The sequence below is a fragment of the Dreissena polymorpha genome, chromosome 7 (assembly GCF_020536995.1).
Source record: "Dreissena polymorpha isolate Duluth1 chromosome 7, UMN_Dpol_1.0, whole genome shotgun sequence".
Lineage (NCBI taxonomy): Eukaryota > Metazoa > Mollusca > Bivalvia > Myida > Dreissenidae > Dreissena > Dreissena polymorpha.
The window spans coordinates 10,503,204-10,518,361 of record NC_068361.1 but is presented as its reverse complement, the minus strand read 5'-3'; the positions used below and the strand labels follow the sequence as shown (position 1 = coordinate 10,518,361).

Sequence of the window (15,158 nt, the reverse complement as noted above, 5' to 3'; positions counted from 1 at the left end):
CCGCTCATAAATATTGGCTTTGAGCTGAATAGAGAGACTGGGTCACAGTAATGTGTTTAAGGTGTGCCTGAGTTCTGACTTGTTTTCATCAATGACAACTGCCAAGTTCAAAACAATAGTGGGCAGGTACACTTATAATGATCTCATCACAATGGACAAACATTATTTCATGCATTTTGTGATAATAAGATAAAACAAGGGTGCGAAAACAATAGTTTTTGGTTTTAAGATGACATGCAGGTTTTCTGATCTGTTAATTACCTTTCTGAACATACCGTATATTCTCTTGTAAACGAGCCCACCTTTCAGAACATATGGTATATTCTCTCATAAATGGGCCCACCTTTCAGAAAATACTGTATATTCTCTTGATAATGGGCCCGCCTTTCAGAACATACCGTATATTTTCTTGTAAACAAGCATACCTTTCAGAACATACTGTATATTCTCTTATAAACGAGCATACCTTTCAGAACATACCGTATATTCTCTTTTAAACAGGCCCTCCCTTATAAACACATGTTATCTCTCCCAGAGTTCTATGCCAAATTAAAGATTTTGTTTGCTTAAGCAGCTTGTCATCTTTGAGTAAAATGTTTAAAAATGTCAGCTACACAGTCAAATTAGAAAGGTTAGTCCAATAGGGGCACCTATTAGAGAATTTTCCATAGTTTTGCTATAATTTATAATGTGGCTTAAATGGAGCGAAATGGAACTTACTGTGAACCATTTCATTTATTTTGCATAAGGGTGTATGTTTCAAACTAAATATAAGTTTTGTTCTAAATTATTAATTATTAGTACCAGATACATTATAATGTTTATAAACCCTATGCATCAAATGATTATGTAACTTACCCCTTACTTTTAAATTAGCCAGTTGATAATGGAAACAATTTCCCTTTCTAGCAGTATGGGTATTCCAAAAGAATATTAGCAATACAAAAAGTGGAAATTAATTGTTTTCTCTAAGATTTTCGAATTTCTGAAATAAATGAATGCATAAAATGTATTTTCGCATGTGGTTTTATTAATGTGGCGAAGAGGTTAATGCTAAGATATATTGTAAAGTTTCTTGCTTATGTTTGTAAAGAATTATTAAAAAGTGCAACAAGCAAAACTTCCTCAGAGAACTAAAAAAATAAACATTTGCGTAAATGTATGCCACAGTTGTTAATGAGTTTATGTTGATATTTACTACCCTCAAGGGAATGAGTATATTGTTTTTATCGAGCACTTAATATAATTGATATCACATTAAACTCCCCAAAAACGCATTAATATATGACTGAAATTTAAGCTGTTAGGCATAAATATACATCATCTAATGAATGTAATATTGAGTCATGAAACTGACATTTTTATACATTTTTCCATTTTTATGTTTATTAAGGTGGCATACATCAACTGTTAAAATATTAGGTCAACCTTTTTGGTAAAATTAATGTTTTTACCAAATTTTCGAAAATGACATTACGAACACAAAAGCGTAACTGACATTTTGTTAAATTTTCAGGAGAAGCAAAATTATAACTGCTTTATTAAAATAATAAACATTTTTTCGTATTCAAATTTTCTGATTAGTATTATACAATTAATAACACTTGAAAAACGAAACAAAACTCCAAATTGATATGTCGTTTTTAAAACAAAAAAAAATTAAGAAAGGAGCAGTTACCTTAATTTCAACACTGAAATATTTTGAATGCAAAAAATAACCTAAGTGCTCTTACTTTATTACAGAAAATGTTGGAAAATATGCTTTCCTGAACAATTCACAAAATGTCAGTTACCCTAGTTATTACATTCAGTAGACAACATGGTTTGTTTACTGATCACTCGTCTAATTTGTGTTGGAAAAAATTATTAGCAGTACATGGGAGAGCATTAAGCATAATTCTATTGTATAGAATAATAGTGTATGTTAACCCTTTTCCCAATTAGAAGCAAAGTGAAAATGGCTTTTGCAACCAGCATAAAACCAGAACAGCCTGCGAGTAACTCGCAGTCTGTTCAGGTTTTATGCTGTTTGCTGCTAATATCAGCCTTAACTACGGGTTGGAAATGAAGCTGTACAAATTTCAATTTAGTAAGAAAGGTATTTAATTAAATGTAACTTTCTCAAGGATTACAAATGCGTCAAAATAAGTATTTTGAAGTGGTAAAAATAAGTATTTTGAAGTGGTAAAGGTTTAACAGTTGTTTTTTTTATTACCATTTTGGGAATCTGAATGGAGCCCTTTGGACTGGGAAACATCCCACCATTTTGACTAGCATTGGGAAATATTTTTACAAACAAAATTTCTTTAAAAATGAAGAATAAAAGTGATTCCAGTATTTTATTTACCTTCTTTAATTCTTTCTTGTAACTATAATTTGTTCCTGGCATTCTGAATTCCTAAATTGCAACAAATGATATAGACGGTGTCAAAATCATTAAACAATGCCCGAGACAAAAAATCTGTTGAATGACATTATCATTGTAAATATTTGTCAGGTTATACCATCTAAAATGTGGTAGAATAGCTAAGAATACAAAATAATGTTGGATTTATAATATTTTCTATTTTATTCACTTTTGATAATAAAAAATACGCCCCTTTTTTTTTTATATTGTTCCGATCAATCATGAATAAACATCACAGAGAGGACAATCACATGTCAATCATTAAAAATGGCGACGTCTGTGCAGAAACAGGTATTTTTGCCGTTTAACACCCTTTATTAGTTTTATTAAATTTGTAAATGCCATTCACCTACCAGCCATACCAGCAAGAAAGTGATTAATGTTTGTTTTGTATTAATATTAAATTGGGATTTTGTGATGCCATTTTGCTTAGGAATGGGTTCCATAGATACGCCAGGAAAGACCTCCAAGTACACCCATTTAATAGATATGAATTGATAAATAACAAAGTTAAGGACTCCGCTTAAACAGCAACAGTTTGCAATATATATTGCATTTGTAATCACAGTGGTGTCATTATGGGGAAATTCCAACAAGCATGATTGGTTATTGATTTATAATTTAATTTTCTATGTTCAGTACCAGTGAACCACTAGAGATCTAACAAGAGAAACACAATTACCCCCGTACTGCGCTGCTTTGATTGATTGATTTATTTTATTATATCCCTTTAAAAAATATGACTTCCCTTGTAAAAATGATCTGTACCTGCCAAATCATAAATAGAAATTATCTCCCTTTAAAGCTTGTTACTTCCCTTGGATTATTTTTTAGCTTTGACCTTGAAGGGTGACCTTGACCGTTCACCACTCAAAATGTGCAGCTCCATGAGATACGCATGCATGCCAAATATCAAGTTTCTATCTTCAATATTGCAAAAGTTATAGCAAAATGTTAAAGTTGGGGCAAACAAACAAACAAACCAACGGACAGGGCAAAAACAATATGTCCCCCACTATAGTGGTGGGGGACACATAATAAAACACAAATTCTTTGAAAGGATAATGATGACAGACAGACAGACAGACGGATAGACAGACGGACGGACGGGACAGGACAGGACTGGACAGGACAGGACAGGACAGGACAGGACAGGACAGGACAGGACAGGTCCAGACCAGACCAGACCAGATGTTTATTTATTTGAAAACTGTTTCCTTTTATTTGTAAAAGTCATTTTGTACTATAGTATGTAGACTTTTATATTGTTTCGAAATGCTGGTTGATTGGACATTATTTACACGGCTGGTAATCTCTGGCTCCACATTTGTTTAGAGATGTTGCAAGTTAACCTTTTAGGAAGAATAAATCATCTTTAAATTGCACTACTTTGCTGTTGTTGTTTTTTTAATGCAAATAAGGGTTGACGCACTGCTTAACTGAACAATCTTCTAAATTTCTGTTAAATAGTCATTTATGGTCCTTAGAATTGGGAACAATTGTTAACTCCTTTATACATGTTCTCAAAAAGAGGTGGTGCAAGAGATTACGGGGCGTGATTGATAATAATGTACATCTAGAACTTCTAAATGTAACATTCCTTGCTAATGCTACTTTCAAACGTTAAATAGCTTAAGATTTTCATGCAAATTTAAGGGTATTGCAGTGTTTTAAATTGCAATTTAAAATGTTTTATCAATATAAACTGACATCTGTTAAATTGGAAAGAGTGATTTGCTATCAGCTACTGTACTTGTTTTCCGCATAAAGTACAAATACTTCCTTTGCCTGTGTCAACAGTAAAAGCCCATGAACAAATAGACATACTTTAGAGAAATACTCCATGTTTTTTTCTCTATTGATTTATACATTTTCAGCTTTCTTTAAATGTTTGAATTTAACCAACTCTAATTTCAAATGTGAATGTTTTGAGGCAACAACGATTTCAACATTTGCTAGTTTGGAATTAGGAATCTTACAAGTAAATGTTATGTGGTATTTTGATTGTGTATTCTTTTTATTATTGATATTTTTTTTGGTTTGAATTAAAAAAAAACACTTAAAAATTAAAATAACATTATAATCTACAGAAAAATTTAAGAAGTTATGTTTCATATAATGTAAATATGTTTTAGATTATTTGTAAAATTGTGTTTAAATTATTGATGTAAATTCTTCAATATTAATTATTTGTAATTTTGTGTAATTTTTTGTTCGAATTGTGTAAATACAATAAATTGATCATCAGTTTGTAAAAATAAGCAGTTTATATACACTTTATTATAGTTTATATTAATATTTAATATTTCATATTGCATTTCATGATAATCTTTACCATTACATTAACCCTTTCAGTGCAGGAACCGAATTTTGAAGGCCTTTGCAAACAGTTTGGAACCAGATGAGACGCCTCAGAACGTGGCGTCTCACCAGGATCCAAACTGTTTGCTATTCTGATAGTATTCTTGAAAAAAATCGAAGAAGCTGCTAATTTTAGAAATTCAGCAGACGACATTTTAGCAGACGATAAATTTCCCAGCATGCAAAGGGTTAAATTGCATTTAAGTCAAGTATCATCACAGTTGCGCATAGTAAACCATTATTCATTCAATCAATACCTAAGTATATAAAATATTAAAGCATTATTCAAGCAATCAATACCTAATTAAGTGTAAAGGCCTATTGCGTTTAAGTCAAGTATAATTATAATATATAACTAAAAAGGCTTAATGTATTTAGGTCAGGTTTGTATCACATACTTAAATCTTTCCCTGGACTCAGAAGCAAAGTGAAAATGGCTTTGTGCAAACAGCATAAAAACCAGATAAGCCTGCTAGTAACTTGCAGTCTGTTCAGGTTTTATTCTGTTTGCTGCTCATCAGTATCTGAGGATTGGAAATGAAGCCTCAAATTAAAACTTGAATCTAGTAAGAAAGGTCCTCAATTAAATTTAATATTCTGAAGGACTACAAATGTGTGAAAATATGTATCTATGTGGTAAAGGACTAAGCAGTGTGTGTGTATTTGAAGTTTGTGAGGTCTTTCAGGGTCTGAAGCTGCATGATGTGTGGACCCAGAGTGTGTCACAAAACTCCTACATAATATATTGCTTCCTTGACTCACAAGGTTGGGACAATTGTTTTGAATTATAGCTGCAATTTCCAACCATATGGTGACCGCCAACCAAACTCATATGAACAAAAACTCATATGCTACTTTGAACTGGGATTGAACCCAGGTCTTCTAGTTGTGTGTACTAACCAATATTAAGAAAAATAATTGCACCACAACATACTTGTTCCGTTCAATATGGTAAATGTAGATTGCTATTAAAGCAGAATCTGCAACTGGTTTCATTCTTCATACTAATGTTCCGTTCAATATGGTAAATGTAGATTGCTGTTAAAGCAGAATCTGCAACTAGTTTCATTCTTTTTGGTAGCTAGTGTAAAGTCTTAAAGGGGCCTTTTCACAGATTTTGGCATTTTTTAACTTATTCATTAAATGCTTTATATCGATAAATGTAAACATTGGATCTGAAAAGCTCCAGTAAAAAATCAAGAATAAAATTAAAAAAGGAAAAGAACATTGCCCGGACCAGGTTTCGAACCAGTGACCCCTGGAGTCCTGCCAGAGTCCTGAAGTAAAAATGCTGTAGCCTACTGAGCTATTCCGCCGAGTACACATGCTGCATGTATTTTATACCTTATATAAGCAACTTCGTAGTTTCACAAAATTTAACGACAAAAACAGAACTCTCCAAATTATTCAATCGTTTCGCGTTGCAACGCTTTATAATTTTTAGGTTTTAAAATCGTCAAAAGATGCATATAATGGCTCTATTAAACCATGATAAATGTTCAGTATTACTGTTTCCTCACAAATATCATAACTAAAACGAAAATTTGCGAATCTGAAACAACTTTTTTCAATTTTGTCAATTTACCAAAGCGTGAAAAGATCCCTTTAAAGCTTTACAATATGTCAACATCCAATATCCATGAATTTTGCCATAATATCTAAACATAGCCTATTTTACCTTTAAGACAAATGTTTATTCATCAATACCTAAATAGGCCTTAGTTATGGCCATAAAATGATTTATCTAACATTTTTATTGGAAATTCTTTATACCAGTTATTATGTTCCTTTTTGAGTGAATGTTTATGGTGCATATTAAAATGGGAGTTATAAAGTTATGTGGTCATTTTAACCATTAAAATAATGTTTACCCGTAATTATTTGACAGTCATATTTCCATAATCATGAACCCCTTTTGATCTTTTGCAAAAGAGCTTTGAACTGGGTGTTTTATCAATAACCTATTTTATGAGATCCTATTTTATTATCTTATTTTATTATCTTATTTAGATTTTATAATTATTTCATGTTCAGGCAGCGGCATTTCATTGGAACCAATGGAGAACTTTAGTCTAACGAGCCATGGTATTTGGTAGAAAGAGCATGCCACTATAAACTTCGAAATAATTCTATTATTTGTTTTGATAATTTTGTGGCGGATATAATATATAATTATATTATAACTTCCTTAAAAATGATCTCAATGTGATTTCCTTGTTTTTCTCTATAAGGAATAAAATGGCATAATGCGAGGTAATAATAGGTACAGTTAAGAGCTTATTCCTTACACAGTTCGTTTTTTTATTTGTTGTTTACAGTGTCTTAATATATGCCTTTACATGATGTATAAAAGGTACATTGGTAACACAATTAAGAGCTTATTCATTATCAACAAAATAAACATTCTGAATTATTAACTATCCAAAAAATATTAATATTCTATAACAATTGGCTTAAGAAATACTTTTAAAAGAAGATAAAATAATATGCGACATGATTACAATGTTCATTTTAGGGAAGTTGTTTATAGTGTCTGTTATGCTTTTACATGATGTATATTTAAGGTTAATTGGTAACACAATTAACCTTGCTTAAGCATTGACATATACTAGAAGTTTGTTTAATGAAGAAGTGACATAGATTTTCCGATATTCTGTTACCAGTTACTCGTTTTTCCATAACCATTGAGGAAATGTTTGTTCAATTAAATGAAGTTTTATGCAAATTTACAGTGATAAGAACAGTTTGTGCCTTTGGGGTTTGTGGTCTAGACATACATTTGGCAATGTGTTTACACTGTGTGTGACATGATAGCCAATATGATATTTGTAATAAATGGTAATATTTTGTAATTTAATCATGAATCAATTTTTAATTAACATAAAATTGATTTTGAGCCAGGTAGTGTAATTTGCTTACATTCAAGTATGTTTATTTTATGTTCTTTGAGTTTGACAATTATTTTGAAGTTAACACTTAAATTGATGGATTATTCTTTGTTATGTTCTTCTTGTTAATTCAATATTTGTTTATCAGTAAGTATCACACTTTGTTTCTTGCTAATTAGTTATGGTATACTTTCTAAGAAACAATAAAAGAATGATGCATGTTACAATAAAACAGCAATAATGTTGACAACATGTATTTTTTGCAAATAACCTATTAAATGGTCATTTAGTCACTTGCCGGTAATTTGTCTTGTTGGTAATTTGTCTTGTTGGTAATTTGGTCACTTGCTGGTCATTTGGTCACTTGCTGGTCATTTGGTCACTAAAGCTTAGGTTAACCACTACTGAAGGCAAGATAAAGCTTTCTCTGGGTTTTTAACTCTTTCAGTGCTGGAACCGAATTTTGAAGGCCTTTGCAAACAGTTTGGATCCAGATGAGACGCCACAGAATGTGGCGTCTCATCAGGATCCAAACTGTTTGCTATTCTGATAGTATTCTTTGAAAGAAATCGAAGAAAATGCTAATTTTAGAAATTCAGCAGACAACATTTTAGCAGACAACAAATTTCCCAGCATGCAAAGGGTTAAAGAGCCTCACTCTCGGGAAACCAGAACAAGATTTCACACATCCATTATGCTTGGTTTTCCACGAGCGAGACTCAAATATCATCATCATCATCATCACCATCATCATCATAAGCATCACCTCCACCACCACAACCACAACCTTCATCACTTCAATTTTAAAATTGAGACATTGTTGTTTGTCAACATGATGTTTCAATAATACTGGTAAAAAATAGTTGAATTTGATCCTGATATGTTTTTCATTCATTTGAGATCTCAATTATTTGGGGGATTCAACAAGATGTTCTGTTGTAATTTGTACTAATTTCAGAAGTACAAATTTATCTTTTATACATGTAATTTAAAAAAATGGCTGAAATTTCAACACGCTGCTTTGTTCTGGTTTCAGAGTTCGGCTATGGTGGAGGATGAGATGGTAGTAGCAAGGCAGGCCCTGCAAAGAGCACAGGAACTAATGCAGAACGAGCGCGCCAAACACAACAGACAGGTCATGGAACTCAAGTTGAAGCTGTACCACAGCCAGGTAGGTTTTTGTTGTGTAACTGTCTAACCTATTTATGCCTAGTAGACTCTCCCATCCATCTAAATTGGATCAATTTATTTCCAAAATTAGGGATGTCTTAAGTATATTTATTTCTATATTTAGAATATTTCTTACAGAAATTCCTTTCGGCAAACAGCGCAGACCCAGATGAGACGCCACATCATGCGGCGTCTCATCTGGGTCTACGCTGTTTGCCAAGGCCTTTTTTCTAGACACTAGGCATAAATGTGTTAACTATTTTCCACTTAAATACGTTTTTTGACGCATTTGTAGTCCCTTAGAAAGTTACATTTAATTTTAAGACCTTTCTTACTAGATTCACTTTTAAAAGGTTTCATTTCCAACCCTTACTGATGAGCAGCAAACAGCATAAAACCTGAACAGACTGCGAGTTACTCGCAGGCTGTTCTGGTTTTATGCTGGTTGCAAGTCATTTTCACTTGGCTTCTATGGAGGAAAGGGTTAATAAACCTATATATCAACAGCCAGGGTTCTGCCTTCATGACTTCAAATAGTGTTAAATTATAATATGAAAAACTGGTTTACCATCTTTGTTGAACAGTTTACGGTAAAGAATGTACACTGTTGGGAAATACCCACTTGTGTGTGTAGATTTGTTCATATGATGTTAACACATTTTTGGGTTTCCTCATACTTTTACAAGTTTATTTGTCTGTTTCCGCTGTGTACTATGAATTATATTGTGTTGATATCAATTTTGGAGCATTATTTCACTGCCAGTCCGCAAAAATGTTAAAAGGCTTTTTAAGACAGTATTGTATGTAAAATATTCATTCGCAAATTAAAATCAAGATTTAAAATAAGACCCTATACTGATGTTTATCGGCTACAGCACGAATGATTTTCATCTCCATGCTTGTTTTCACAAAAGACTATCCTTTGTAACTGATGTTTACATTCTTGAGTAGAGTCCTTATAAGTTTGAAAATTAGATCTGTCCTCATTTTAATGTATGTCGGTATGATGTGGCTACGAATATTATATAAACACATGCAGAAATAACATCTCATACATAAGTCTTATCTTATTGATTTTAGTAATGATCATTTTTTACCAACAAAAATCAATGGTCATCAACACCGTATATCTTTAAAAAATGATATTTCTTGTAACTCCATAAAATAATATCCTGGTCAAGAATCTGAGTTTTAAGTTTATACCATTATGAATATATTACCCCATCGGTGCAAAACGGTCCTATGTGCCTTCTAATTTTAATGTCACATGATACCTTTCTGCATCAAGGGGGCTATATCAGATTGCTCTCCATTTTAAGGCGACATGCCCGTTTAAATGAGCACTCTTTTACATTCCTACAGATGGCCCTAAAGCAACAACGTGTGAAGTCAGAGTCTCAAATGAGCAACGTCATGTCTCGACTGATGCTATTGGAGGGTCGCCTGCGGAAAGAACAGGCAAAAGTGAAGGAGAAGCTGTGGACAAAGGATCGGGAAATATCGAACCTCGAGGTTGAGGTAAAGAAGCACAGAGAACAAAATGAGCAGCTATTGAACTTAATGAACGAGATATGTGCCCAAGGGGGTATGAATGGATACATGCGTGATGGAAAGAAGAAAAATGGGGAGAAAGGTGATTTGAAAGACAAGAAAGGGAAGGATTCAGGAAAGTTTGGGTCAAAGTTTTCGGCCAAAAATCGAAGCAGTTTGGAGTTGAGTTCGTTTAGATTAGAGGATTTGTTGAATGGCGGTCGTCTGTGTTCTAGTCAGGAAGATTTGAGAGGTTTGGGAGGTGAGAGGAAGAAGAGTGATCCAAAATTGATTCCGGTGAAGAATGATAGGAGCCCAAAGGAGAATTTCAGCCCAAAGGAGAATTTCAGCCCAAAGGGAAATGTGAGTGTGGTTGATCATGGGCGGATTACGAGCATTTCTTCTAAAAGTGCAAGCAGTTGTTTACACAAACCATCCCAACTTTTTTTCGGGGATAGTGAGTCAGCAATTCAGCAAAACATGAACAGATCTACGAGTGAGTCATTGCAAATGAGTGAAATGACGAACTCCAGTGGGGTTTATTCAAACAACGATCTGAATATTTACGGTCACGAGTCCTATTATGATGATGATGATGAACGTATTTTTTCGTTCAATTCAACACATATTAGTACTCCAATAGCGGAAGAGGAAGGCCAAGCGTCCCCTAAAATTCATGTTCGTGGTCACATGATGTCGATGGGCTCAATGCCGGACATGGCCTATAGGGATCGCGACCAGGGTCTTCAGTCAGGGAAAAATCGCCCGCATTCCTTGTCGAGCGTTGACCTAGATATGATTCAGAGGCATGAGCAGCATTTAGCTCAACAGCAGCCTGAAGGATTGTACAACGAAATACACACCACCCCGCCCTCTAGTCCCTCGTATAATCAGCCGAAAAACGAGCGAACACCTTTCCAGCAGTTTAAAACGATGTTCAAGAGAAAAGGAAGCAAAAACAAAGGAAAGAAACGGTCCGTTTCATTGTCACAGACTTCTGACACTGAGCACAGGGAAGCATTGAAAAAGGTTTTCGAGAAATATGATATGCAATAATGTGTATGTGAGATAAATCTATTAATGTGATTAGTATTTGATAACTGTCAATTTATTTGTCTATTAAGATTTTTTTCTGATTTGTTTTTTATATAATGGCTTGTGTGCTTTTTCACCTGATAGGTGTTTTGTCAGTAAGCAATTAATAAGATACAATTTTACTTATCTGGGACCAAAGTTACTAAGTGGCTTAGTGGATATAATGTCCGCGTAGTGACCGGGAGACCACAGCATCAATGCCCACTTTGGAAGGGCTCTTTAGACCCCACAAAAGCACACAGTACAAGTTTTGCATAGAGAACGGACTCGAGAGCTCTCAATATGCATCAGTTGTCATTCTAATGTTTAAGTTCTTAAAACTGAAAATTATTGATTAGAAGTTAAGAGGTTCTGACTTATGTATGCAGACTTCCTTACATTTTACAAAAATGTATTGTCTTTTTATTGAAAATTTAATTAAAATCAAGCAAAAAAATAAAATCATAATAAGCTCTAACCAAAAATAGTCAAATGCAAAATGGGACATAATTAAGGTTCAATCAAAGACTAATACAAACTGGTTTCAAGGCTTATTATGTTTCTATTATATGTGTGTATATAATGTTGTCATATAGTGCTGCTAATATTAAGGTGATTAGTTTACTGTAGTTTCTCATTTTATGAATGCATAGAAGAATATTGTTATATGTTTGTTTAACCCATTTATACCTAGTGGATTCTCCCATCCTTCTAAATTGGATCAATTTATTTCCAAAATTAGGGATGTCTAGTATATTTATTTCTATATTTAGAATATTTCTTACAGAAATTCCTTTAAGCAAACAGCGCAGACCCTGATGAGGTCTGGGTCTACGCCTTTTGCCAAGGCCTTTTTTCTTGACGCTTAAGGCGTAAATGGTTTAACCATTGATTAAAAAGGTATGTTAATGTTAGCTATAAACAATATATTATAACACATCCAAAAGAGCTTTAGAGACGAGTGTTTGAACAAAGATCCTTCAAATTCCTGTTTTGAAATTCCATTTATTGGGATTTATTTTGCCCCCCAAACTATAAAACTGTCCTCGCAAGAAACAATGTCTACTTTATTGGGTTCTTAAGGGATCATCAAAACAAAGATTTTTTTTTTTTAATATAATAATTATGAATACAATGATTGAACAAAGAAAAAAACAGGAAAACAACACAGATACAATACCCTGTAAAAATGTACTAGAAGTGCATTTTATGGTATCGTATTTAAACATGCATTATGTAAAGACAGAAATTTTGTGAAAAAATATGTGTCCATGTAGTGCTTCAAAGCTCCAAACAATACTAAACCATTGCTGTCAAATCTGTTGTTGTCTTGTTTTATTTTGTACTTTTTGTCTCTTATGTATGTGCATAAAATAAACTTAAATAACAATATTGTATTTATTTGAATCGCTTTTCTTTGGTAATGCTTAATGTGCCTTTATTTTTTCTAAGGTAGCTATATGCAGATCTAACTTCAAGATGACATCATTTATGAAAAGTATGTTTATGATGTTGATGTTTTTTTAAAGAAAAAATAATTGTATAATAGTACTGGGTATATAATAATAAGTTCACAAATACAATTAACCCTTACAGTGCGGGAACCGAGTTGTGAAGGCCTTTGCAAACAGTTTGGATCCAGATGAGACGCCACAGAACGTGGCGTCTCATCTGGATCCAAACTGTTTGCTATTCTGATAGTATTCTTTGAAAAAAAATCGAAGAAAATGCTAATTTTAGAAATTCAGCAGACGACATTTTTGCAGACGACAAATTTCCCAGCATGCAAAGGGTTAACGTTGCTAACTTATTGCAATCTTCTATTTATCTACTAATTACCTATATCAAAGTGACATTTTATTGAGTAAAGAATTATTTGTATGCATAAATTTGCAGCATTTAAAGCAGATAAATGGCCAAATAATTTAAGCATGATCTGAATATGAATTGTTATGTTCTTGCTTGTTATGTTTGTATTGCAATTTTCCATTACTGTTTGTGCGATAATAAAAGAATTAACTACTTTTGTTGTATTTGATCTTATTGTTAACACATTCTTTTGGGACCGGTAGGGATTAAGATGTGAACTTTTAACTTTTAAAGTTGAACTTTGTGAATAACTAAAAAACACATTATTCCACATCATGGCATAATCCTATTGAAAGTTACAGCTTACAAAAAAAAGATGTAATATTAAAATAAATACCCTTTAGAAACTTAAATTGAATTTTTAAGATAGGATTTGTCTGTGCAGTGCTCTGTGAAAAGGGTGTTTAATGCATGTAGGTAAAGTGTCATCCCAGATTAGCCTGCGCAGTCCGCACAGGCTAATTAGGGACAACACTTTGCGTCTAAACTTGATTTTTGCTAAGAAGAGACTTTCTTGAAATGAAAGATATCATGAAAGTGGAAAGTGTCGTCCCTGATTAGCCTGTGTGGACTGCACAGGCTAATCTGGGTGACACTTTATGCAAATGCATTAAACCCCTTTTTCACAGAGCACAGCCCATTCAAGTTAGATTAATACTAAATCTATTACTGATTTTATCATGATTCAACAAGGAATACTCTCTCCCAATAACTAGGAGAAAGATTTACAATTTTGTAATAAAATGGGAAAACTAAATTAGTTGAAGCAGTTACAGCTGACAGCTCTCTCAATTAAATAAAAGACAATTTATTCCCACAATTTATTTAGAGTTTCTAATGCAATCATAGATAAATGATTTTTGAATGTTTTCATGCATTCATGTAAACAGCAATTATATTTATAAATAGGCTACCAAATATGATGATGTTGATCTGTATGGATGCATTAAAAATGCATGATCTGTATATAGGCATTCATGAATACATGGATTATCTGTAAGGATGCATTCATGAATACATGTATTATCTGTAGGGATGTATTCATGAGTACATGGATTATCTGTATGGATGCATTCATGAATACATGGATTATCTGTAGGGATGTATTCATGAGTACATGGATTATCTGTAAGGATGCATTCATGAATACATGGATTATCTGTAGGGATGTATTCATGAGTACATGGATTATCTGTAAGGATGCATTCATGAATACATGGAATATCTGTATGGATGCATTTATAAATAAATTGAATATCTGTAGGGATGCATTCATAAATTCATTGATTATCTGTATGGATGCATTTATGAATACATTGATTATCTGTATGGGTACATTAATTAATACATGGAATAAATGTATGGATGCATTAATTAATACATGGATAATCTGTAAGGATGCATTCATGAATACATGGAAAACCTTTATGGATGCATTCATGAATACATGTTTTATCTGTTTGGATGCATTCATGAACACATTTATTATCTGTATGGATTATATTTATGGATGCATTCATGAATACATTAAATATATGTATGGATGCATTCATGAATACATTCATTATATGTATGGATGCATTTGTGAGTACATGGATTATCTGTATGGATGCATTCATGAATACATTGAATAAATGCATGGATGCAATCACGAATACATGAATTATCTGAATGGATGCATTAACAAATACATTGATTATCTATATGGATGCATTCATGAATACATGGATTATCTACATGGATGCATTCCTGAATACATGGATTTTCTGTATGGATGCATTTATAAATACTAAAAATGGCTTGGCCAAGGCTGACGCGTATCACCACGCCGCAGCTTTTGACCCAGGGGTCAGATCAAA

The 15,158-nt window shown here is 32.9% G+C and overlaps 2 protein-coding genes across 5 annotated transcripts in view; both read left to right on the top strand.

Moving 5' to 3' along the window:
• LOC127840048 (low-density lipoprotein receptor-related protein 4-like) overlaps positions 1-13,454 on the top strand; it is a 212,388-nt gene extending 198,934 nt beyond the window's left edge. The window contains exon 19 of the mRNA XM_052368438.1: positions 12,121-13,454. The gene's annotated coding sequence lies outside the window, so the exon portion shown is untranslated. The remainder of the gene's footprint in view (positions 1-12,120) is intronic.
• LOC127840047 (uncharacterized) overlaps positions 1-13,454 on the top strand; it is a 65,686-nt gene extending 52,232 nt beyond the window's left edge. For all 4 annotated transcript variants that reach the window (XM_052368435.1, XM_052368434.1, XM_052368433.1 and 1 more), the window contains exons 3-4: positions 8,693-8,827; positions 10,189-13,454. In XM_052368435.1, the coding sequence (XP_052224395.1) occupies positions 8,693-8,827; positions 10,189-11,412 (1,359 nt within the window). In that variant the 3' untranslated portion in view covers positions 11,413-13,454. The remainder of the gene's footprint in view (positions 1-8,692; positions 8,828-10,188) is intronic.
• Positions 13,455-15,158: the final 1,704 nt, after the last annotated feature.